The sequence below is a fragment of the Cinclus cinclus genome, chromosome 1, assembly GCF_963662255.1.
Source record: "Cinclus cinclus chromosome 1, bCinCin1.1, whole genome shotgun sequence".
In the NCBI taxonomy this organism is placed as follows: Eukaryota; Metazoa; Chordata; class Aves; order Passeriformes; family Cinclidae; genus Cinclus; species Cinclus cinclus.
This window is the reverse complement of record NC_085046.1, coordinates 144,007,265-144,031,624: the sequence shown is the minus strand read 5'-3', so window position 1 is coordinate 144,031,624 and position 24,360 is coordinate 144,007,265. Positions and strand designations below refer to the sequence as shown.

General features: G+C 37.8%; 2 protein-coding genes across 6 annotated transcripts in view; both read right to left on the bottom strand.

The window, feature by feature from the left end:
• The window catches only part of TG (thyroglobulin), a 145,648-nt gene extending 143,732 nt beyond the window's left edge, over window positions 1–1,916 (bottom strand). Inside the window, exons 1-2 of the mRNA XM_062504085.1 lie at window positions 1,853–1,916; window positions 162–270 (exon numbers count right to left, since the gene is read on the bottom strand). Coding sequence (XP_062360069.1) covers window positions 162–270; window positions 1,853–1,916 — 173 coding nt within the window. The remainder of the gene's footprint in view (window positions 1–161; window positions 271–1,852) is intronic.
• Window positions 1,917–9,382: 7,466 nt separating this feature from the next.
• The window catches only part of PHF20L1 (PHD finger protein 20 like 1), a 55,297-nt gene continuing 40,319 nt past the window's right edge, over window positions 9,383–24,360 (bottom strand). For all 5 annotated transcript variants that reach the window (XM_062491796.1, XM_062491805.1, XM_062491831.1 and 2 more), the window contains 7 exons: window positions 23,336–23,500; window positions 22,771–22,952; window positions 20,757–20,856; window positions 17,659–17,854; window positions 16,887–17,256; window positions 13,222–13,384; window positions 9,383–12,130 (listed from right to left, as the gene is read on the bottom strand). In XM_062491796.1, the coding sequence (XP_062347780.1) occupies window positions 11,988–12,130; window positions 13,222–13,384; window positions 16,887–17,256; window positions 17,659–17,854; window positions 20,757–20,856; window positions 22,771–22,952; window positions 23,336–23,500 (1,319 nt within the window). In that variant the 3' untranslated portion in view covers window positions 9,383–11,987. The remainder of the gene's footprint in view (window positions 12,131–13,221; window positions 13,385–16,886; window positions 17,257–17,658; window positions 17,855–20,756; window positions 20,857–22,770; window positions 22,953–23,335; window positions 23,501–24,360) is intronic.

The window sequence follows — 24,360 nt, the reverse complement described above, 5'->3', positions numbered from 1 at the left end:
AAGTTGGATCTGCAGCATGGCTCGGTGAAGTCCCTTCAAGTCTCCTGTACCACTCATCCTCCAGTCCACTGACACAGTGGCTCTTCAAGACAGGCTAAAACTTTCCTTAGCAATCAAAGGTCATATCACATGGCAGCACAATAGTAGCAGGGATGAATTACCTGAACTGGCCATCCTCTGAGCACTGAGGAACATAGGCTTCTCCTGCTGAAAAAGCCTCTTCCCTCTGAAGTTCACAGGGACGCAACGGTTGGGAATCAGTCTGATACTCTGAAAACAGCAAGAAGATAAACACCTAAGGGTGGTCTCACCACAAACCCTTTCTTATCAAAACCCTCTTAGTGCCAGTGCTGCAGGGGAACACTCCCAGATTCAGGGGTCCTCCCTGGCTGTTTTCCCATCACTCCCAGTGTGCATTTCTGTGTGGGAGAGCACAGGGAGGTGCTGAACAAACCCAGTGCTCTGCCAGCTGCAGGATGAGCACACAGTGATGATCATGAACTGCTTTCTCAGGCCTGTGTTTAGTTAGTCTCAACTCTGTGCTGTACTGGCAAAGTGATAATTTTCTGGTACTTGGGGTTCTTTACTTAGTTGTGCCCACAACCACAGAAGAGCCCTTTACATAACCACACATACCACTATTAAATTTTTTGAGTAAATATCCTTTATTGAAGCTAAGTTGCTATTTCACCAAAGGGAGAGGTATTTCTTCTTAATCTCATGAAAGATTTAAAAATAATCAATTTCTAGCAGTAGCATAGGACTAGTTCATATTAGTACTCTTAGTTTTCAGTGGGGCAAATTATTAACTGCTGAAGCCACCTAGCAAATTTTTAATGCATTCAAAGCTTCGTTTGCTGCCGTTTTAGATGCAGAATGTACAATGATGAAATTCAATAAGTTCTTTTTTACAGAGCACATTAGTTGTTCTGACACTTTCCTCATCCTCAAAATCTGATGAATGTCATGCTCTTAATACCATGGATTAGTTTATAAAAATATAGCAAACAAACCCACAGGTATGGCAATTTAGTCCAAATATTTGCTTAAGCCAGTATTCAGACTGAGTGCGATCACACACTGTAGTGCAAATACATCATAAGTATTCTGAATGCCTTTCAGCCTGAAATAATTTGCAACTCACAGAACTTCTACAGCTGTAGGCAGTCCCCATGCTTCTAATGCTTCTCAATCACATCTGTTTCTGTGAGTTTTTATTGTGTCCCCTTAAGACCACGTGAAAATTTTCATGAGACTGCAAAATTTCAGGTGATCTCATCTATAGACAATGTCACATAGGCAAAGCTCCCCATTTACACCTCAAACATCAGCTGCTCTGTGACGCGTGGAGATCCCTGTGCACAGTACTGGAGAGGGTCTACCAAGACATCTGAGTTAAATGACTAATTAATTCAGTGATTCAAATCACTGGTTGTGCAGGACTATCAAACTCAGGCCAAAGAACTGGGGCAGCACTCAGACTGCCTAATATTTTTAGGTTCAAGCCTAAATTAGATGATGGCACCTACAAGTAGAAGATGTGATTGAGGAACTTCACAACCTTGCAGCAGCATGTTTTGTTACCTATAATCCTTCTCTAGCCCTTGGGAAAACTTTTTTTTTTTTCCCATCCAAATTCCAGGTGTACAAACTCAGGTAAGCCTGACCACTTAAAGATTCTTATAGTTTAGTACTTAACCAGGAGGCCAGCCTTAGCACAGCACACAATAACCAGCTAAGTTTGCTTCATGCAAGATTCAAGATCATTATATATTTCATCATGACAACACAGAGCAGCACAAAGATCAGCCACCGCTGGACACAGGCACAGCAAAAGGACGAGTGTACTTACCAAATATATTGGCTGTTGCTATGCTAATAAAGCAGCAGAGGGCACCAAATGGGATGGAGCCCATCTTGCAATGGGAGAGCCCCATCCCCTTCTGTCCGTGGGGCAGCTCTGTGCACCCCACAGAGCCTTTGCTGCCTTTTTATAGTGCCTATCACGGAGATGGGTCCACTTCTGTGCTGCTGGCTGGGCACAGAATTGGGTGAATGACGCACACGATGCTTCTGAGCAAACTGCTAGAGGCTCCTTCAGCTGGAAGTGCCCTCCTGGCTCCCCTCAGGCAGTTCTCATCCCTGCTCCAGGGAGCACAACTCAGCCAAGTGGCAGCAGGCACAGTGGGTGGCAGGGGGGCTCAGCTATTCCAAAAAGTAAATTGAGCATAATGCCGTGACCCTGGGCAGAGCTCTGTCTCTCACCTGCCCCAGGGAGCTGCCAGGCTCTGTGCTCCCTAGTGGAACTGCACATTTTTGCATTCCCAGAGAGCTGAGCCTGCTGAGGGACAGACCAGAGTGAGACCTCTGGGCACTGCACATTAGGAGTGAATATAACTCATGATGTTATTTACAAAGTGAATATCAGGATTTACTAATTGAAAAACAGCACCTCACTGGCTAAAGTGAATTGAAGATCAGCGTCAATTACATTCCATCTTTTGGTTTCACTCCCTCTTGCACCATGCACTTTAATACAGCCAAGTATCACTTATTGGGCTTCAATCTCCAGCTGCAAGATCAGTATGACCATGAAGCATCTTAAATTAAGAATTTTGGTACTAATTACATGCAAGATCCTCAACATAAAACATATGAGAAATATTGTTTCCTTGGTTCCAGAATTTCACTTATTAATTGGCCACCTCTCGTAACTATGAGTCAGAATTTACTTGCACAATGAATTACAAGAACTCACCCTCACTTGTAGAAAGGTGGTTGGATAAATAAGCCCCAAATAATTACTTAAATAACAACAGCAGACGTTTGAAGATGGATTTAACTTGATTTTAAGAAAAAGTGAGAGCAGCACTCTGGTTTGTGGTTCAGGGGTATTAGACAGCCTAGAAACAACTCTGTTGATACTCTCCCACAGACTAAGATCATGACAGCAGTGATCCAAGCATCCTTCTGTGCTGGCTGTAGATCACTGCTATGCCACAGTGTTTGATGGATATGGTAAATATGATCTCCAAGAGCAGCACAAGCTTTCTTAAGCATGACTAGGCTTTTAAACATGAGTGGGACTGTGCTTAGGATTTACTTTAAAGCAACCTGGACTTAATTCTGGACTTAAGCAAAGTCAACAGTCTATAGAAAGATCAAGCTGGGAAAAAATGAAGAACATGTCCAGTGTAGATGACAGACGGGAAAAAAAGGCAACCTTTAGAGGCATAAAGATGACAAATCCTGTAATACCCTGATCAAGCAGGCACAGAAAGAAATTTAATTTCTAGATTAGCATAGCATTTGTAGAGAAACATCCACACAGAGTGAAAGAATCGGACTAAATAACCAGTATTAGCACCAGGGTTGCTAAATCAGGAAAGAAGAAAAGTTTGACCATAGCATGTACTTCTGACCCAAGGGTGCTTCAAGAGCCTCAGGTTTGTGTATGTGCCCTGCACAGTCGGGCAGACACAGGAGAGCAACAAGAGAGCCCAGCCCAGTGCCACAGACAGGCTCTGCAGGGGCAGCAGGCTCAGAGCTGGCAGGCACTGTGTTCTCTCCAAGCCAGTGAAACATCTCCAGAGTGTGTTGGGGGTCTGTGTGTGATACTGATTTAGTCCAATTTTCTCAAATAATTAGAAAAGTGTCATTCAGGTTCCTTGCACAGTAAATGGGGAAAGGAGCTTAATAAGGTTGCTACTCCCTTTCCTTCTTTATTCTTTGCTATAAAAGGCTGAAAATGGAGTAAGGCAGACAGGAAAGCACAAAGGGCTATTATTATAAAAAAGAAGCACAAGCTCACAATATCTATATATTGCTGATTCCCAATATAATGTTTATTTCCTTCAGAAACACTCAAAAAACAACCTATGAACTACTCAAGTTGAGAAGAACAGCCAAGTCTTAAAAGTCTCTTTAAAAACTAAGTGAGAAAAGGAATTTTGGCAATTAGCATCACTCAAACCACTTCTAGATGTGCGTCAAACAAAAGTGGGCATCTTGGTACATGCACGTTCAAGGGGATGCAAGAGCCCGTGGATTAAAAAGGAAAAAAAAAGTTGTTTACAAAGCAATGTGTGGAATTCACATTCATCAGAGAGAAAGAGGCACTTGTCTATCTACGGCTGGTCAAATACAAAGTAAGAAAAGCCTTGCATAATCTTCAGTGAAGGGAAAATACTTGTGACTTCTATTTTAAGCATCTGAGAAAAGATGGAGTAACATCTTAAATTAGCTCAAAAATGAAGAGCAGAAAAGGAGTAGGTGGAAAAGGTCCCTGTGGCCAATACAACCTTAAAACTATAATGTCTTCAAAATCCTTGCTCTAGTGCTGGAAAAGAGGGGTTTGTTTTGTTGTACCTACCAGCAAAGCTGCTCAATCTCTACTACAAACTACAACTGCTGGGGAAAGATAAAGGTCAGAGGGATGAGACACTGAAATCACAAACCTCAAAGACGAAGACATTTATTCATTGTTCCAGTTTTGCATACACTTTCTTAGCAGAAGAGACAGTTTGTGCAACTGCAATTTTGCATATTGTAAGGCCCAAGGATATAAGATTCCTGTATCTAAATATACAGGTATCTGTACCCACAGAAAAGTTACTCTTACCCCAATAAAATCTGAGCCTGAGAAGTCAATTTTAGTTAAAAAAAACTGGAGAGAGTTTCCCAAATGAGGTAGAAAATTGGAAGCAAAAATTTAAAGAAAACATTTTGAGATTATGCTTACATCAATCAGTTCATTCATTTCAAACAATAAACTGTCTTTCTATGTTAAATAAAGCACCAGTGTTGGACAATCCTCTCACACACTTTAAGAAAGCTACATAAAAAAGGGTTAACACTCTTTGCTACACTAACAGATAGCCAAGGTTTACATTCAGCACGTTTCTTTCCAAGAGTTTGTGAAGCACTTCTCTCTATCATCTCTGATTAAGACCTCATGTGAAGCAAAATTAAATGACGACAAGATGACGGACTCAGATTTGAATACACTTTTCAGTGTATTCACTTCATACATGACACATTCTTCAAATTGAAAGAACAATAGGGAAGTTTCAGTCATTTTCATGCTAAACTTGGCTGTATCAGGAAAGTGGGCAAAGGACTTGTCAAATTTTAAATTGTAACTTACCATTTGGAAAAGTGCCTTTGGTAACAGAAGAACCTAAAGAAGCCCATATAAGAATATTTGAATTTGCATTTGTCCCTGCAGGAATTGACCATTTATAGGACAAATAACATTGGGTTTTTTCTTACTTATTCATTGAAAAAAAACCCAGTTTTCATATATCCAATAGTACCACAGTGATTCCAGGTAGAAAAACAGGTATTTTATCCTCACAACAGCTGGGATGCAGATTGGTTTGAAACCCCAAGCAGGAGCCAGGTCTGCAACCATAGTGACACACAGGATTCGCAGCTTGAATCAATTCAATACTTGACAAAGAAAAGCTGAGGCAGTGAGAAAAGTCACCACCAGTCACACAAGGACAAGCAACAGGGTGTCAAACTCTTGGTGTTGGTGGAACAAAACAGCTTTGGGTCTTTTCAATAATGCAATATTTAACTTCTCTGAACCAAAGGCAATGGTATAGAGCCAGTAGAGACAGAAAGCAAGTTCAAAGAAACACAGCTCCTGCCACCCAACAAAGCTGTGAATTCTGTAAGCCACCAATGAAAAAATGTATTAAAATTGAGGAGTCCATCTCTGTCAAGTGACTGATAAAAGTAATGGACCCAAAAATTTTGGTAATGGAACCCTCAGTTTGCCAAAAGTGAAACACACATTCAGGAAAAAAACAATTTGCAGATACTTCATAGTATATTTGTACACATCTGACATCCTATTTCTACTGCAGACAAGACTCTGGGCTGACCAGACAGTTGATCTGACTCGGGAAACCTCTTCTTCAAAAAGTCTACTAATTAAAATAAATGTTTCAATGTGTTGCTCCAAGATCTGAATCTGGTCTTGTATCTTGAGAGCCTGCTTCAGGACTGTCCCTTCAACAATGATTAAAGTGAATTGAAATATTTAAGTTCAATTTATTTATTATTTTATCTATTTTTTCTGTGAATGAAAAAAGTTTTCTGTGTCAGTAACTTACTGAGATTCTAATTTATCTGCTGTTTATCATTTGTGCCCTTGTCCACAGAATGTCTAAGCTAAAAACTTCCTTAGCACTGTTGGCTTGTTTTCTACTACAGTAGGGTCTTGAATTTGTGGATGATATTAAAATAAATGACTAAAAGCAAATTAAAGTTACTTTGCAATGACATTGTACAAAGGCACATGTCTGCCCTCAAGAAGACATGCCATCACTTTGAACATGTTTTTGAAAGACATTGACTGTAAAGAATAAGTAAATTGCAAACCTCAAACCTTGAAATTGTTAAAACACCGAAACAGTTCAGGGACAGAAATATCTTCTAATTACTTTGCCACATACATTAAGTAATTCAGTATTGTAAATAATTTACTGATTGCATCATTTGCCTACAGGCTAAAATACAACTGAAGATTCCCTCGAGCCTTGCAATGTAGAAAAGTGAGTATCAATGACTGCACATAACCTAAGGACTACAGGCTAAACATGCAACTGAAGATTCCCTAATGTTTTAAAACATATGCAAACACTCACTAGCTCACAGAAGAAAAGTCCATGGAAAGGGAGCCCAGGCACATAACAATCTCAACAGACCTTTATTGTGAGTATTAGAATGCAGTCAACATTATTGCTATTATAAAAAACAAATCACAGAAGGAAGTATTTTGCTTCTCTCATAGAAGATTTAATCATAGTGCAGTGCTGCCTCTCTCAGAGTGTTTAGTGACAATACACTGACGCATGTGACTACAGCTGAACACAGGAGGCTTGGCCAGTTTTCAAGAAAGGAAGACAGCTGTTTGAAGCAAACAGCAATTTAACTAGCTTTAGTTATCCAGCCCACAGAGTAAGGGAAGGGAACTTCTGTCCTGAATGATTTTTCATGCTAGTTTATTTTCTCTATGTGGTCTCAAATTTTTCATTTGGGTTGTTCAGGCTAGTGCAGAATGGCTGCCAAATGCACAATCTACACTCTGTGCAGTGTATTTTCACCATTGTTACATGCTCTGTATTGTTTTCCATATACAAACAGATATACACATAGTGTATAATATTTATTGCTAAAGACAGGCCCCCAAACCCAGTGCCCAGGACATAACAAAGCATAACAGAAACCATTACTGAAGCATTTCAAACAGCCTCTGCAAAATCCTCACCTAAAGCCATATGCAATCAGTACAACAGAAAAAAAATGTGAAATGTGAGAATAGCAATGGGCATTTCAAAAGTGATTAAGCTTCTGACCTTAACAAGCACTCCAAAATTAAGGTGCATATACTGAAACATATTTAAGCAGTAGAGCAAAAACGTAAGTTCCAGTGTTCTGAACAATCCTGCTTGCAAATGAATGGCATCATTGCACACACCCCCTTCACACACCAGCACCTCCACAGAGCTACTAATAGGACAAAGCAGCTGGGACAGCCTGACTGCTCCTTTGGCTGTGAAGCCCCTGCCTGCAGAGTCCTGCCCATCCTCCACTTGCTGATTTTCACACCAAACTCCAGTTCCGTTCAGGATCTGTTTTGTGCCTTTTAAAGTTCCAGTGAAGAAAAATGGTTACAGCCTTTAAATACAAAGGAAAAATAGTGTGGTTTACAACATCAAATACTTTTATGTTTTTTCTGTAATGCTTGAATGACTCCTTTGCATCCCAACCCTCGGTTTGGTAAGGAATGCTGGAGCCCAACAGCACCAGAGAGGTTTTGCTATAATATTAATTCAAGTCTAGTTAAGATAAAAGCCAGATGAGAGCAGAGGAAGATCACCAATTGCACAAGACAGAAGAGGCTTACTTAAGAAATGTATCAAAAACACCTGGAGATTTTGATTATGGTGCACACATTTCAACTGTACACAAGTCCCAGGACATTCTGGAGGCTGTGGACAGAAGATCAAACGAGGCCTTTCCCCACGACTGTTTCCCACAGCAGCCAGGAAGAACTGGGCATGAGAACAGAGGAGTGACACCCTCCAGGCACCTCAGAAGCCAGAGTGTAGAAAGCTGAAGAACGAAAGGAGGAACAGATGCAAGCTGCAGAATGAATAGATGAGCATGTGTGGAAGCTCATAGACAAAATTAAGAGAGACAGGTGGCTATTAACCATACAAGATTACTGTACCCATGGAAGACCAGTTTCAATTTTTTGCCACCCAGCAAATCCAGAAAATCTATCAGAAAATTGTAGCCCATTTTCTTTGACTGTTTAAAAGAAAATGACAGGCTTCTACCACTGTAAACCACTCCACAGCTGAACATAGATCTATGCATCTAAGGCCAAAATATCCAAAATATGGGCACTATTCAACCTACAGCTACCCAGGAAAAGGGTTAACAGGAAGCATCTTCCAACCCACTCCCTGCCATATGACCTGAAGTATGTCCATTTTGTAACCAGAACATAGCAGCCCCACCATGTCACACCAGACCACAGCACCAACACTATGTTTCATTTATGACTGCAGTACTGCTGTCCTGCCATCACTGCAACTGAAACGCAGAATCCCTGATCAAGATGCCTTCAGTACGGTCACAAGTAGGAGCAGGCTTTGAAATAAAATCACCCTGATACCTCCATTAAACAATAACAAAAAAAACCTCCTAACTAAACCTCAGACAAAAAGCTGGGCATTCAAAGGTTCCAAAAGTTCGCCATTTAGCTCTGTGAAATCACAAGAGGCTTCTGTAAAATGGTATTTCCCTTTTGTCTATTACTATTTAGAACTCCTATTCAGAGAAAGAAGGCTGCAAATTTAAACATTTTGCCTTTCTGTGCACACATATCAAACAGTCCTTACATAGCCATGTACTATTTTTCCTTAGAGAGGGTCTGTCCACTCCATCAAACAATGCAGTCACAATTTATATACCAATAAGTGATGCTGCAAGTAGACTGAGTGTACATCCCTGGCTTATTTAGAGAGGAAGCAGGAAGACAGATGGAAAATTATGCCTACAGAAATAAGATTCTCTCAATAAGGCCAACTAGGAAGAAACAATGGTAAGAGCCAGATCACACTGGGGTTGACTGGCACATGAGCAAACCAATCAACTGTAGGTTACATTCTGTGCAAAAAACACTTAGCATTTTTCTGGCACTTGACTTGTGTTTAGAAAAAAAATTTCAAAAGCATCCCAAGGCTTTGAATACTTGAGAAACTGGGGTCAGAAACTAATGTCACATGTTACAGACCAGCACCATGACTTGAGAAAGCAAACTCAGACAAGTTTGTGAAACATTCAAGCAGTACACAATGTATCATACATAGCATGGTCCATATGGACAAAGAGATTGTATTTCTTAAAAGATATGAATGATTGCAGGAATTTTTATAATACATGACTACACAATGAACATTAAAGAAAATACTGAACAGATTGTTTTTGTAAGCACAGTCCATCCTGAACAAGGCAGGATCTTGAGGGGTGAAATTACATATTTGTGTAAATTAAGAGTTTATTACCCATACAAACAGAAGACACATTAAAGCTGCAAGGGCAACTTCAACTTTTGACCTTAGGATTTCCTTTTCAGGATACCATTCCTCCATCTCTGTAGTAAGAATAAAACCTTTGTCCTCCCCCCTGAACTTTCCAAGTCCAACTTCACCTTCAGTAACACTTACAATTATAATACATCACACACATGCACACACATTGCATAATACTGCTACAGTGTATGCTGTATAAATTCTGTAAATACACTCCACTTTGTTTCAAAGTAATTCATCTGGATTTATACTTCTCTTATACAGTACACACAGTACCACATTCAAGGATATGCAGCAAGTGAATAGTCTATAAAAATGTCTCACATATCCAAAAGCAAGTAGGTCGCTCAACTATTCATTTTTTGAAGCAGTTATTTAAGCATCAACTATGTAACACAGAGTATTTATTAACAGTTGCTGTAAAACATCAACAACTCCACAGCTCTAATGTTCTTTCTGCATTATGGAGTTGCCAACCATTCCATAATTCCGTGTTGTGATGCAGCTCAGTGAGGTCTCCTACAAGCTTGATGTGGGAAGACTTTTTATATAGCAACTGCTCATTAACAAGGGTTTACACTTTGCTTTGGCCATCAGGAATGATAACTCACTTCAGGTATGACAGAGAGGAAAGGTCAGGGTAGGTTTACTTTAGCAATGAACCAGCCACGCTGCTTTCTTTCTCAATAATGATTTTATCATGAAAGTTCAATGCACTGGTTGCAAAGTCTTTCCAAGATAATCCATCTTTGGCACATTTTTCAGTTGTATGCATCCTTAAAAGGCATTCCAAGATTTTTTGATGGTCTGTACATAGTAGCAATCACTTCTTTTTTACATTTCTATGTAGATCAGGAAGAAAAGTGGAAAATGTAGAGTATGCAGAATAGTTTTAATAAACAGTTTTACATACAGTACCTTACATATAGAACAGTGTGTTTGCAAATTTAAATAATTTTTGAATGTACAGTGGCTTGTACTCTTATCAAAAGGTAAATTCAAGTTTACTGTCTATCGGTTCTAAAATGCATTTATACAGATAACTAGAACTGATAAACAGAGATGAGGCATAAAATGTTCAAGTATCTTAATGTCCTCAGTTAAATAGCCTCCTTTTAACAGTCATATTTTACAAATTTCAAAACCTGTACATACATTATTTTCAATTTTAGAAACTGCTTGTTAAAAGGTAATATGAACCCCCAGTTCTTGTAGTCCATGGTAATAAAACTAGACATGTGTAGATAGAAATGTGTATGGTATGTATATATGTACATGTAGCTATACACATATACATACACAGACTTGGATGGAGCACTGGCTACAGCGGCAACTTATCAGCACAGAAAATTCCTGGGCTCAAATCAAGAGCTAACAGAGCAAGTAGGTTGCCTTTGGTTTCATGACATTTCATTCATTGAAGCTGAAAAAAATTATAAAAACAACTTCAATAAGGTATCTTGTGATTTTTTTCCTCTAATGGTTTAGAATTTCCACAGCCACAGACAGTTTTGCTGCTGTCATTCCTCATCCTCACTGAGGACGGCGAAGTTTGCAGAGGGCCAACATCAGAGTAGAACTACCCAGGACAAAACTTGCACCTTGATTCCTGAACACTGCTATAGAACATTAAAAAATATAAACTAGATACAATTTTGGATAGACCGCTGGCACCGAGTAGGACTTTGGAAAAACCTCTGCCTAAGTCATAATCAAACTCTCATCCCAGTGATTTTAATATTATTTGGCACATCTGACCACTATTTTACACTTCTGTTTTAAAGGAGCCTAAGGGTACTGTTCTAGGGATTTCTATTTTAAAAAATATTTTAAAAGGGAGACCATGACAAGTAATTTTTTTTCAAAAATCAAAGCTAGTATGTTCATTTTCCTGAACACTTGTAAGAGAAAGAAATAACCTAAAAACCTTCCTTGTAGAGAAGATACAGCTGTCTCTGTATCTACCTTTCACTAGCAAGATAAGAGGATTGCATTTTTAGTCAGCTGAATTCCACTAATTTAGAAATGCTTGCCAAGGGTTTCAAAATAGTAGCATCGCTCTGCGAAGAGTTTTTGTTTGTTGAATTTTCTTGTATCAGGGGATTTACTTGCTTAACATGTTCAAATCCTGAGAAACTGTCATTTCTCAGTATATTAGATATAATTTTGAAGCCAGGACATTGAATATTCATATTTTCAACAAAACAGATTCCTGACTCTAAACTTCCTCTCTTCTTTCTAAAGCTTCAGGCTATTAATGTAATCAGCAAAGAACCAGATAAATGCTCAGCTTTTTGCTGTCTTCCTGTCAGTCTTGTGGCTAATAAGAAAATTCACTGTAAAGAACCTATTTTTACTTTATTCTTCCTTTTGTCATACAGAGCACAGTGTTGCTATTTGCTGTACTTTTCCCATGTCAATTAAGAGCTGCTTGATACGTCGCTTGAGCTGAGGCAATCTTGCAAGAGGATCTGGTGGTTCCAGTTCTCCAGTGAAATCAAGCCAGCTTTCTAAAACTGCAGAAGGGAAAGGAAAAAGTTGATTAGACTAAGTCTTTGAGAAACAGTTTCCATAAAAATCAAACTTTTTTTTTCTTACTTTGTCTTTCATAAAGAGGGAAAATACACTGAGGCTATGATTTTTATTTGACAGAAGAAATTTTGTTAGTGAAACACCAACTTCATGTTCCTCTTAAACAATTCAATCTTCTGATTTGATTGTTGCTGTAAAAAGGTATCTGGGAGTAAATTTTACCCTTGGCTCACATTTTACCCTTTACACACATAAATGCAACTTCAGTTCATGGTCTATTCTGACAATTCTGGAACAGAAAATTAAACCCTTAAACACAAGGCTTTCTTGTGCCACTTTAAATGGGCTCCTGTGGACAAGGTCCAGATTACAGAATGATTTTCCAACCTTCAACAAATGTTTTCAAGGAACTTCTATGCTTGTAGAAACAGAGAAGGGAAAAGGTCAACCCTCTTAGTTTAGAAATACTACCTAGGAAAAGCAGGGATAGTGGAAGTAAAATTGCAAATAGAAATAAGACAACTTTATTTGTTAAAAGATTAATTAAGGAGTTCTAGGATTAGACTACAAGCTCCCTTAATTACTAGTTGCTTATGTGCTAAAATATTCTTGCACAATATAATTTCATTCAAGTTCTCTCATGAAGACTGAATTGTCTTCATGAAAGCCCTTGCTCACGAATAATAAAAAAACAAAGTTTAAAGCACAACAAACACTTTGTTTTTCCCCCTAAATATTGTCAGTTACTAGAATAATCAGGCAAAAGAGCTGCAGGTGCAGAAAAAGCCATCAACTTTATGATGCATATCTGGACAAGGACTAGACAAGTTATGTAAGCTTTCTGAAGTCTGAACCTGTGCTCAGGGGTTCTGAATGCTTAATTTGCTTCACTGGGCATTGAAAACTTGTGGAAGGGGGTGGGGAGATCAAGGTCACAAACTCTGCTTATAATTCAGGGACCTAAATTTGAACACAATACTTAAAAACCCATCCTCAGTGCCTCAGATCACTTTGAACACAGTTATGAGACATGCTACTACAGGTACATTAACAAGTAATCTGGCAATGCAGTTACCATCAACTTCTTTTTCAATCAGGTCCATTCTGCTGGTGACTTCATTCTGTACATTCTCTATATGGGTGAGGAGATTTAGCTGCCATTGAAGATGTGTGTCCACTTGCTCTTCTGAGCCTCTTCTTTCATTACAAACAAACACAGTGTTTCCTTCAGCAGAATTCTTCATAGGAGCAACAGAAAGAAAAAAAATTGCCATTTAAGATTTTCTTTTCCTTTGTTTTAATTTATGGTGTTGATTTCAACATTTGAGTCACGTGATAAGCTCTGTTGGCTTAGAATTGTACTTCTGTATACATGACAAAAGCTTACTCAGAAAGCCACATACCATGGCACATCAATAGACTAAACCAAACAAAATGCAGACTCCACATAAATAAGCATCTATACCTTTTGCCTCATTTCCCTAACACTGGTTTATCAGCTCAAATACTTTATTTAGTGCAGTAAGACAGACTATACTTTTGTGCCCTTTTTATATAAATAGCAACTTAATTCATAAAGTGCTGAACTGAATGGGTCTACTGCCACCAAAAATGTGCAGAATCCTAAGGTTTGTTTCCACAGAAAATTCTCTACAATGCAGAAGTAACTAAGATGTCAACAGTCACTATTTTGCACAAATAAGCTGAACATCCTATTTCACAGAATCCCAGAATGGGTCAGATTGGAGAAGACCACAGTGGATCACCTAGTCCAACCTCCCTGCTCAAGCAGGGTCATCCCAGAGCACATGACACAGGATTGGTCCAGATGGTTCTAGAGTATCCCCAGTGAGGGAGATACCCTCTCTGGGCAATCTGTTCTGTCTGCTGATTAAGACAAAAAATTCTCTTCCTATCTGCTATGACCCCACCTACCTTCCAAGCACAAGTCTGGGGCAGAACTGAACATGTTTGGGGACAGCTACAGTAACATGCAGAGTTATGCAAATATAGCATCTGAGGAACACTGACATCTTTAATAAAGTACCTTCACAGCATGCCAGAGATAATACATGAGCTCCTAATATTTCTGTATTTGATATTTCAGCTATTCAGTGGAAGTAGATCAGATTTAATGAGTTAAAAATGCTCAGCATATCAGCTAATTAGCAGGATTCACAGCTTCCATTTTATATCCACTGTGGCTTCATATCCAACGAAATCCTTTCACTATTGAAGATTTTATTTTAAGGACTAGAATGCCAGACACATGTTCTCACACAGTGTCAGTTCATGTCAAATGCCAGAGTAAAGAATGACTTTAATTGTATTAATACACTTCTCTGAAGAGCTCAGATAATTTTCCTCACCACATAAGAAAAAAATGGTGTTAGGTCTGTTATTAAAATATTTCTTTCTCCAGTCAAGTACAGGAAGTGTGAGAAGAGACATAAAGAAGAAAATAGGAACTGAAGGATTTTAAGTTACCACTTAAGCAAAAAAAATCCAACTTTCATTTTAAGACTTCAAATCAATTAAAAAATACCAACCAAACAAATAGAACTCTGACTGACCTGCAGAAAGCTTTATTAGCAGCTCAGAAGGGACAAGTGTTGTTAACATTCATAATGTTCACTAAAGGACTTAAAATTATTTATCAGAGATAGATCTTATTTGAAAGTTATGAGAGTTTTGATGCTTTTATGATATTTAAAGACATCAAGTTTGCTTCTACAGTGTTTTCAGTAATCAAACTGGTAGTGATCCAATATAAATAAGAAATTATCTATTCCTTACAATTTTCAGAACCTCTCTGGAACCACAGGAATGCCACTGTTTCCTTGCTGTAAAAGGATCCAAGTCCATAATTCAAAAATCAAAATCATATTTCAGCCTGCTTCAGTAAGGTAGGGAATATTTCAAAGCTAAGTAACTGAATATCTAAATAACATCATAATTTTTTTTTTCCTTCTCATGACCTCTACATTTATTCAAATTGCATCTTGAAAAAAACCCACAAAATCCAACAGGTTCTCCTCTAAGCTGAGATCAATGTAAGTAATCAGGGAGTGATGGCAGGAGAAGAGTTAAGGATACAGCTCGTGGACAAGAAATAACAGGAGGTTCAGGTGGGGAAGGCTTGTGCTTTCAGAAGAAAAACCAAAGAAACCACTATTTTAAAGATAATGTATAGCCCAGACTTGATAACAGTTAATCCAAACTGTCTGTAAGAGAAATGGAAGTTTGTAAATCAGCTGCAGATTAGGGTAAAATGAAACAATATGGAAAACCAGAATATTAAAAGGTTCTGAAGAATGCTAGAAAGGAAACTTCAAAGCCCCAACCAAACTTCGACAAGAGAGGAAAAAACGCTCCTTAGAGAGAAGTCAGATTATTTAAAAATGGCCCATTCAATGCCAGTTTTAAGGTAACTGCAAACAGGTCATGGAGAAAACAAGAAGAGCTTTTGCATGCCTATCATGTTTAAGCAGAAGGCCTTATTTTAGTATCAAGGCTGACTACTGGAAAGGTCATCAAGGTGACCCAAGGAAAGAACACTCTTAAAACAAGAAGAGATCTTTTTGGGACAGTGTCAAACAGGGAACATCTAGCTTTTCAGATGTATGCTTGAATCTCTGAAGGAAATATTAGTGTTGTTTAACTGCCCATGTATACTCTCCTTTAATTCTAAATATCTTTATACTATTTATAGTGTTTACAATGACAATTTAAACTACTGTTGGAAGGCAAGAGTATTTGACACTGCTGCATGTCTCCTTACTATAAATCTGAATATAGCTGTGCAATGTAGCAAATTTAGCACAGAAACAGGTATTTTTAATTAGAATGAACCAAAAATTTCCCCGTTCAGATTGTACAGCTTTCATGCCACATTTAGAACTAAAATTAAAAAGATGTATCATGCTCATTTCTTCCACACCAGAAACTGTACTCCAAAAGGGGGATGAATTGGACAATTAATCCTCATACAGCTGGTTTGTAGAAAACAGAAAGGTTTAGTTCTCTTTGCTTTTTGCTCAGAGAACTGTTCACTAAAATCAGATTAACAAATTTCAGACCTTTTCCATCAAATAATGGATTCAAACCATTAATGTAAAAATGAGAAAGAGATGTTTAAACAATGAAATATAATCCTGACTAAAAATGTTTCATTAGAAGAAATATGCAATATAGAGAACTGAAAAGCAGTTGCACAAGGTGAAAATAGTTGTTCAGTACATCATTACTTGTAGATGGCATTCTAGGTAGCATTGCTATTAAAAGAAGAATACAGTACAATAATAAACACTATTAAAAAACCCTTTAGTTTAGCAAACAACAAAAAGCCCCCTAACACATGTAGATAACCAAACTGAAAGAAAAACAGAAACATGTTCCATTTTCTTCACTTTGTATAAACCACGTAAGTTCTGTTCCAAGACCTTGCATTTTAAGAATAGGGTTTCCTTTCTCTCAAAACATTAGATTGAGTATAAATTTTTAGCATAGGCAATACCTTAAACCATACCTTTTTATTTCAAATATCAGCTGAAATGAACATGAATCACTGAAATAATTCCAGGTGAAGTAAGTTTGCTTCTAGTGATTTCTGCTGACTTATTTGATAAATATGGTGACTTACAGCAAAAAAACATTTTTAAATACCTGTATTTGCTTCAGTTTTATCAGACTGAACATACTTTTCCAAATAAAATTTCCCAGATGAAAAATGATACTTACCTGCTCATTCATGCCACCATCTTTAAAAGAATATTGTAAACAGTTTTTATTCTCTATGTGGTATTCCTGATCTTCCTCAAAGCTACTTGTGTCTTCATCATCTGAGCTCATAGGGTCAGTGACTGCTTTGTAGTCATGACTAAAACTCTGTGGTTTTTGGTAACTGTGCTCACTTGTGATGTACGTCTCTTCCATCTTCTGGGGTATACTGGGTGGCTCTTTATGGTTTTGACTACGACACGTCCTTTCAGCTGGATTAACAGCATCCTGTAAAGTCACCAACTTTTTCTCTACCCCAACAGTTCTTTGTTCTTGTTCTTTCTTCACCCCTGAATAAGCCCAGAGATGAAGGTCTGGGTGATGCTTATTTCTGCAATGAAGGGGAAGGAAAAAGCAAGTTACAGAGAACACCAATTAGAGCACTGAACTATTAAGCAACCAATTCTCCTAAATCTCAGCTATTATAAGCACTATTATCAAACACAAAGTATTCCTAGGTCATTCATCAATTTAAGATAAATCTAGAATGTCCCTTTAACACAAAATTTACCAAAGAAAAAAACCACCAATAATCCCAATAAACCAGATCTGCTTGGGTGCTGAACACCTAGCTCCTGCTGAAGCTGAAGGCACTGCAGATCTTGCATTTCAATTGTTTAGAATATTATACAAGAAAGAACTTCAATGTGTGAGAAAAATGCATATGGAATAATGGTAGTCTCTGCTACCTGAATATATAAAGCTAGAAAATAAACCCTGGAATGATACCTACTTCAGTATCCCAATCTTCAGCTGCAATCCATGCAGTATTTCAGTTACCCCATAAACATCTGCCAGTAGGTGATGTGTTGACACGATCTTTTTGGCATTAAGATGAGAGTAGTTCTCTTTCAAAAATGATAATCCACACATGTGTCCATTGTTTAGCCAGTCTTTGTCATAGAGATATTTGGCACTCCACCTCTGTCCTGGGGTAAGCAATAAACAAATTGAGGGCCATCTAAAGCCACAGCAGAATTATATTTGCAACTAGAGTGCTATAATTATGTGCTGCACTTGCCTAAATATCTCCTAACATCCATTAGAGGATGAATTAAGATTTTGCCATTAATATATAAGAATTTAGTTTTTGTGGCTTAAGAAGAAAGTCATAAAACTTGCAAGAAAAAAAACTCAGCCTGAAACCTCAAGACGCCTCTAAGTGACATTTGAAATTAAAACCTAATCACCTTTGCAATCAAACTATATGACATTAAGATCTGTGTTGTTATCAAAATAAAAAATAATAGCCAAAAAATGTTTACATTGGCACTTTATTTGTCTAAGTTCTGCAACTTACTTTTTTTTCCCCTACACAAAAAGAAATACTAAGTTACCTAGAAAAATGTTAGAGAGTGGATTTTATATGGAGATATCCAAAACACCCAGTTTGTTTCTAAAAGACAAATGTTTTGCTTCAATACTGAAGTCAATATCAATTTATTAGAAGCCAGGAAGGCTTCAGGATGTTATACATAGCAATATAGCACTGGCTTTCACATTTATGTATTAGCCTTTGCAATTTATTATTAACCACAAAGATTTTGATATAGTACAATTTGTAATCCCTTTCTTTTAACTGCTTTTTGGTATAGTATAATCCATCAGTGTGCACCATGTAGCTTATAAAAATAGTAGTATGATAAATGTATATAGTATATATTAAACCTTTGCATGATATTAAAACAGAAAATATATAATGTTAAAATACTTTTATTTGTGTAACTAACTGAGATAATGGTGTGAAACAGCTATGCTATTTCTCACATATGTGGACCATCTTATCTGAATGATAACACTGACAAAAAGCAGGACACCAAGAGAAAAAAATGACTGACTCTCCATTATCAGCAAGTGTAAAAACAGAAGAGAGCTTTGAGAAGAAATAAAATATATTGCTTTAATCTACAGGACAGCATGCAAACAAGTCAAAGGTTAAAACCAAGCAAAAGAACTCCTGGAACATCTAAACTCACAGGAATGTTTGAATATGTATAAACGTTCATGAAAATGCATTAACCCATGTAATGTAAAAATATTTAAGAAAATTGTTTTAAGTTAACCTGTTTTTTTTGGCAGATTGCCAAACACCCCAGTGCTGGATATTGTACCTTTTTGTCCGTTATTAAACTTTTAAAGATTCTAAAGAGTGAACTTTGTTTTTCACAAGGGAAAACAGGTATTTCAAAGTTGTCTGACAGCAGAGGTCTTACACTCTCCTTTTGAGGTGCCTTTCACCAGACTTCTAGAGAGGGTGCTGATGTATGTGGGCCTCACATCTCCCCTGCTATGTCTTAATCCAACCAACAAGAATGAGTACTTGGCTAATGCTTCTACAGTAGCTAAATAACTACTAAAATTCCACCAAAAACAAAAACAAAACCAAAACAAAACAAAACAAAACAAAAGAAAAAAAAACACAAACAAACAAACAAAAAAATAAAATAAAACAAAACCAAAATACCCACCCAAAACTAGAAATGCATAAAGCTAATTATTGCAATATTACTGTTTACAACAAAGCACCCAGAGGGACTGACAGCAATATCTTACACTTGATTTTAAATCATACTATCATCATAGACAGAACAAAGAATGGGTTGATGGAAGCCCTTCATACCTTTCAGGAGAATACCCTGTCTATCTCCTTTTTGCCCATTATCCCAATACACTTTAAAATACTGACATTGAGAATGACTTTTTTCTCCTGACATAGAAAGAAAAGAAGTAATCGTTAGGAAGGGACAGAAGATAAAAAATTAGGGACACAGACTCTGCATAGCAAGGGAAAACAAAGTACCTAACACAGTGCAGGGAAAGAGCACAAGACAAATTAGCTGGGTTTAGTAAGAAAAAGCTGGGCTGCTAAAACAGGCACCACACAGAACTATCACACAATACTCTCTACCACCAGTTTTGATGCACACTGGGGCATATGGAACCAGCTCAATTTTCCTAATATTTCATCTCAAAAATAGCTAATAAAACCTCAGCAAACAATTTTCATGTTTCACTTCTTAAATTTAGAATGAAAGTAAATTTGAGGTTGTAGTCTCATTGACTTTTTGAAACAGCTGGAGTGCTGGGTATTTCACCAGAAGATGGGTATGTGCATTTGTATGCATTGTTAGAAGAACATACAAAAAACTTACTCCCAAATTCTTTAATTTTTCTCCAAATAACTGTTAGGAAAAATGGGTTTATCACAGAATAATTTTTAAATCAACATCTACCTAATCAGTTTAAAAGTAAATATTTTCCTAGTTCTTACAAACTTGACCTATCTATCTGAATTTCAACATATGCTGTTTGTGCACTGTTGTTTACTATAAGATGAGTTAGATTTTTCCATATTTTAAATATTCAATTCCACACTTACACAGTTGTGGGCAAATGTAAACATTATAAAATTGCAATTACTATGAAGTGCCATTCACAGCAGGTTTGAATGTACTGTGGTACTGAGTCCTTTTCCCCTAAGAAAATATTTAAGTGAGCAAATTTGATTCCAAGTGTTGGCAAAACAGATCCCTGAACAAAAATGATTTATTTAGAAAGGTGTTCCAGACTACACTGACATAAAAAAGTGCTAGGGTTTGTTTCAACAAGTAAACAATGGTAACCGAGGTCATGGATAAGATTTAGCATAGATGACCATGATATTACTAACATAAAAGTAAGTTTCTGCTCAGAGCCAAACTTAGAATCACTCGCCCCAAAGAAGCATCACGTCACACAAAACAGACAAAGCTTGAACAATTTAAGCAAATTCATAACATCTCTGCTCAAAAATCCCAAGCAGGGCTACAGATAAAGATGGTTTATCCGTACCTGGTGGATCTCTGCAGATGTAACAGATGTACTGCTCTGGAATGCTGTCCTCCAACAGTCCCATGCACACACTGTGCTGCCAACACAAGCATTCTTCACACTGATGTCAGAAAAAAAAAACAACAAAAGCAAAAACTAAAACTGAGACAAAAACTCAGGAGCTACTTCTTGTATCATCAAAACGCAGAGAACAGCACTTTAATTTAAATAGCTGGTTTGAGCAAGATTATTTTAGTTGAGCAATTTCTGTTTGGGTAGACAAAGACATCAAGCTAAAAAAAACAGCTCTAGATTCTGAAAGTTACCTCAACCACAAACTCTGGACTGGAAAAAAAAAGAAGCTGAAGATGTAATATTAAATAGTATTTTATTACAACATTCAGTATTTTAGCACCTACATATTTAGTAGTGAAACATAAGACAGGAGTATAATATTATAGTAAAGTAGAAAGATAATGTAATACATTACAGCATAACAGTGAAAAGTAGAAAACTCTTCAGTTTAATTATTTATATTTACAAAGCATCTCTCCAGTGCGCTAGAAAGATGTGCTTTTAATATCGCACCAATGGAAAATCTAAAAGAAAAAGAAAATTAAGAGAAAATGAAAGAGGAGAAACAAGAGAAGAGGAGAGCAAAATAGAAGCGGCAAGACATGAGAGCCTAGAAACAGCAAATTGGCTGCTCTGTGAGACAAGCATGAAGAGGAAAAATCAGGCTGTCACTGGACTTCAAAAACAGGCAGAAAACTACCTCTTATAAAAACATTTCCCTTTCTCAACTCTGTGCTTGCCAGTGATTTAAATATCTGCTGGCTTGCTGATGAAAATCTCTCCTCTTTGCTTTCACATGCCTTTGAGCATCAACCTGTTCAAAATACTCAAAGCCACCTTTCCCCCTGCCACTACAGCTAATGTCCCCTCCTGTCTCCAAAGATTCTTACACCAGTCCATTTTTCCATATTGTTACCACAGCTGAACTCCTGCTCAGTTCCTCCAAGGGAGCATTTTAATCTGCTCCCAGAGACAGTCTGTGTGCCCTTCATTTCCAGGGCTCTGTCACTTCCAGAAGAGCAAGTCCACTAACACATGACAGCCCTACTTGTTTCCTTTAAATCTCAACTAAAGGGTTCCATACTATCAACAGGAACTGTACCACAGTACTAGTTGAATACAAACCTGATTTTCAATGGGGGTAAAAAACACAGGAGGTTCATGACCTGTTGACAACCTGTTGACAACATGAGCTGTTGACAACTAAGTTCTTCCTTAACTGCTTTTTGCATCTGATTTAATTACTGCACTATAAATTGCTTGAGAAAAAAAGACTTGAAATTACTCATGGATGGGAAATGCTCTCCTCATTGGAGTACAAAGTAATGAGCAGCAGGAGTTGCAATCCATCAACACCTGAATGCTGTGCAGACATGGTATATTCTTCTTTCCTTTTACCTACACCCAGTTAAGATGTAAATTCTCAGGAGTTTCTAAAACCTGGTAGTGATATCTGGTGTGAGAAGTACTATTCTAAAGATGAAACACACATCACAGTACTGACAGTATTCAGTGTCTGCACAGGAGACATGTTGCACACAGAGAAGGGACATTTACAGCAAGCAGAGAGGTTTCTACAAGTGGTATTGGAAAGCACGAGGGCCAAGCCAGGAGGGGTCATATAATCAGGATGGTCTGGGGAACAGAAGCAATGGTTTGTGTTGTGCAGAGGACACTTTATTCAAAATTTATTAGCTGGCTATAAAGAAAAAGGTTACCTAGCAATTTGTCCTATGTATCAAATTGCTAGAGGAACCCCATCCTAGAGAAACAGCTCTGCATCCACTGAACAGAGTCAAACCAAGTGCAGAACAAAGAAATATTTTGTTCTTTTTCACTTATATGTTCTTGTTCCTGTATAGCTCTGTACATAATTCCAGTCTGCGGCACATCAAAAGGGCACCTTCATGAGCAAAACATTCACATGGAAAATATAATTCCACACATCAAACTTCTTTACCTGAATCATAAAGCCATTTTCTTCATCAAGTTCACAAATGCATCTAACAATTTCATTGAGAGCATCATCTTCATCCTGTGACTCTTCAAAGTTAGTTGAATCAAAATCCTGATTGTATTCGTCACCACTAAGTAACAAACTCTCTGTGGAAGAATCATCCAAGAACTCCACATCTGAAAGGTCTAACAAAAATAAATACATGTGAAACTGTGTGGAGAGACATGATGATTCAAAGTACAGGGAGTTTTGACAGGTAAAAATCTTAATCTGCATTAGCAAAAAAATCACTCTCAAACATACTGCTGGTATATGAGAGTTCGAGATGAATCCTGCAAAGTGCCTTTAATGTTCTCTCTTCAGATGCAGAGTAGCAACTCTTAACCAAAGCAAGTACAACGTAGAACAGTATGAGGAGTGTAAGCATTTTGGTTTAAATAGATGAAGGATAAATCAGTCATCATATTTACAGCTATAATCCCAAACATAAACTAAATTATTTCCCTTAAAATTGTCTTTCTTAAAAAATTAAACCTATAAACTGAAATTTGCTGTTCATTCAACCTACTTTCTCCACTAAGGTCAACAGACAGGATAGCTCTTGGATACTGGTATGAAGAGTTCTTCTCTGAGAACATGCTGCGCAGCGTCAGAGAGCTGCCCGAGGACCGTGTCAAGGGAGAGGAGCACCTGTCCAGGAATTCAACAGAACTGTCTTCATAATCCGAATAATCTGGAAAGTTAAAAGAAAAGAAGTCACTCTTACAAAAGTAAAATTTATAACAAATGCAAAAAAAAAAAGTGTATGGATTGTACTGCAGCATTATGTTGACTAGCAAAGAATATCAACACTGAGATATCAGGATGATGAAACTAAGTAAGAAGCGGCAAAAGCGCTGCCTAACATTTTATTTAAAGACTTCCAGTAAGAAACATAATCAAGTTTGATAGATAAGCATCACCAATTGTAACTCCCCCAACCTTGAATGTACAGAGGGGTAATTTTTTTGAAAATATTATGCAGTCTTCTCTTTTCCACAATTCATCCTGCACCATCTGCTATCCTTAGAGATGCTGCTGGTGACTCTCTCTTTTGCCTTAAGTCTGCTTGCAGCACTACCAGCCTTGCTACCTAGAATCAACCACAGATGACCCTGTCAGTTTAAGAGATAAAAACTTGTCTGCACCCCTGCAGAGGAGCACAGGGAGCCCAAAGGAAATTGTCTTCGGATATTCCTGGCCCATCCCATAAGACAGGAATGGGCCAACAGGCTGTGGGATGGGCTAGGGAGCATCCCAGGAGAGTAAACATACACAGGCTCAAAGGAGGAGGATGAACAACAAACACCCCCTGGCCAGGCGCTCTCAGACTTTCTGAGCAGTGCCATCACCTCCATTATCCATGCATGAAACCCATCAGGATGTGTTACCTACAGCAGCTCTCAGGATCATCTTCTGGACTAATGGCAGTTCCAGCCCAGGGGGGCTGCCAGTGGGAGACATTATGGGATGTGGGGGAAAATAATCTTGGGTTTGCAAATGACTTACTATGAAATGTTTAAGGAAGAAAAAAATGTGGGAAAAATGGATGGC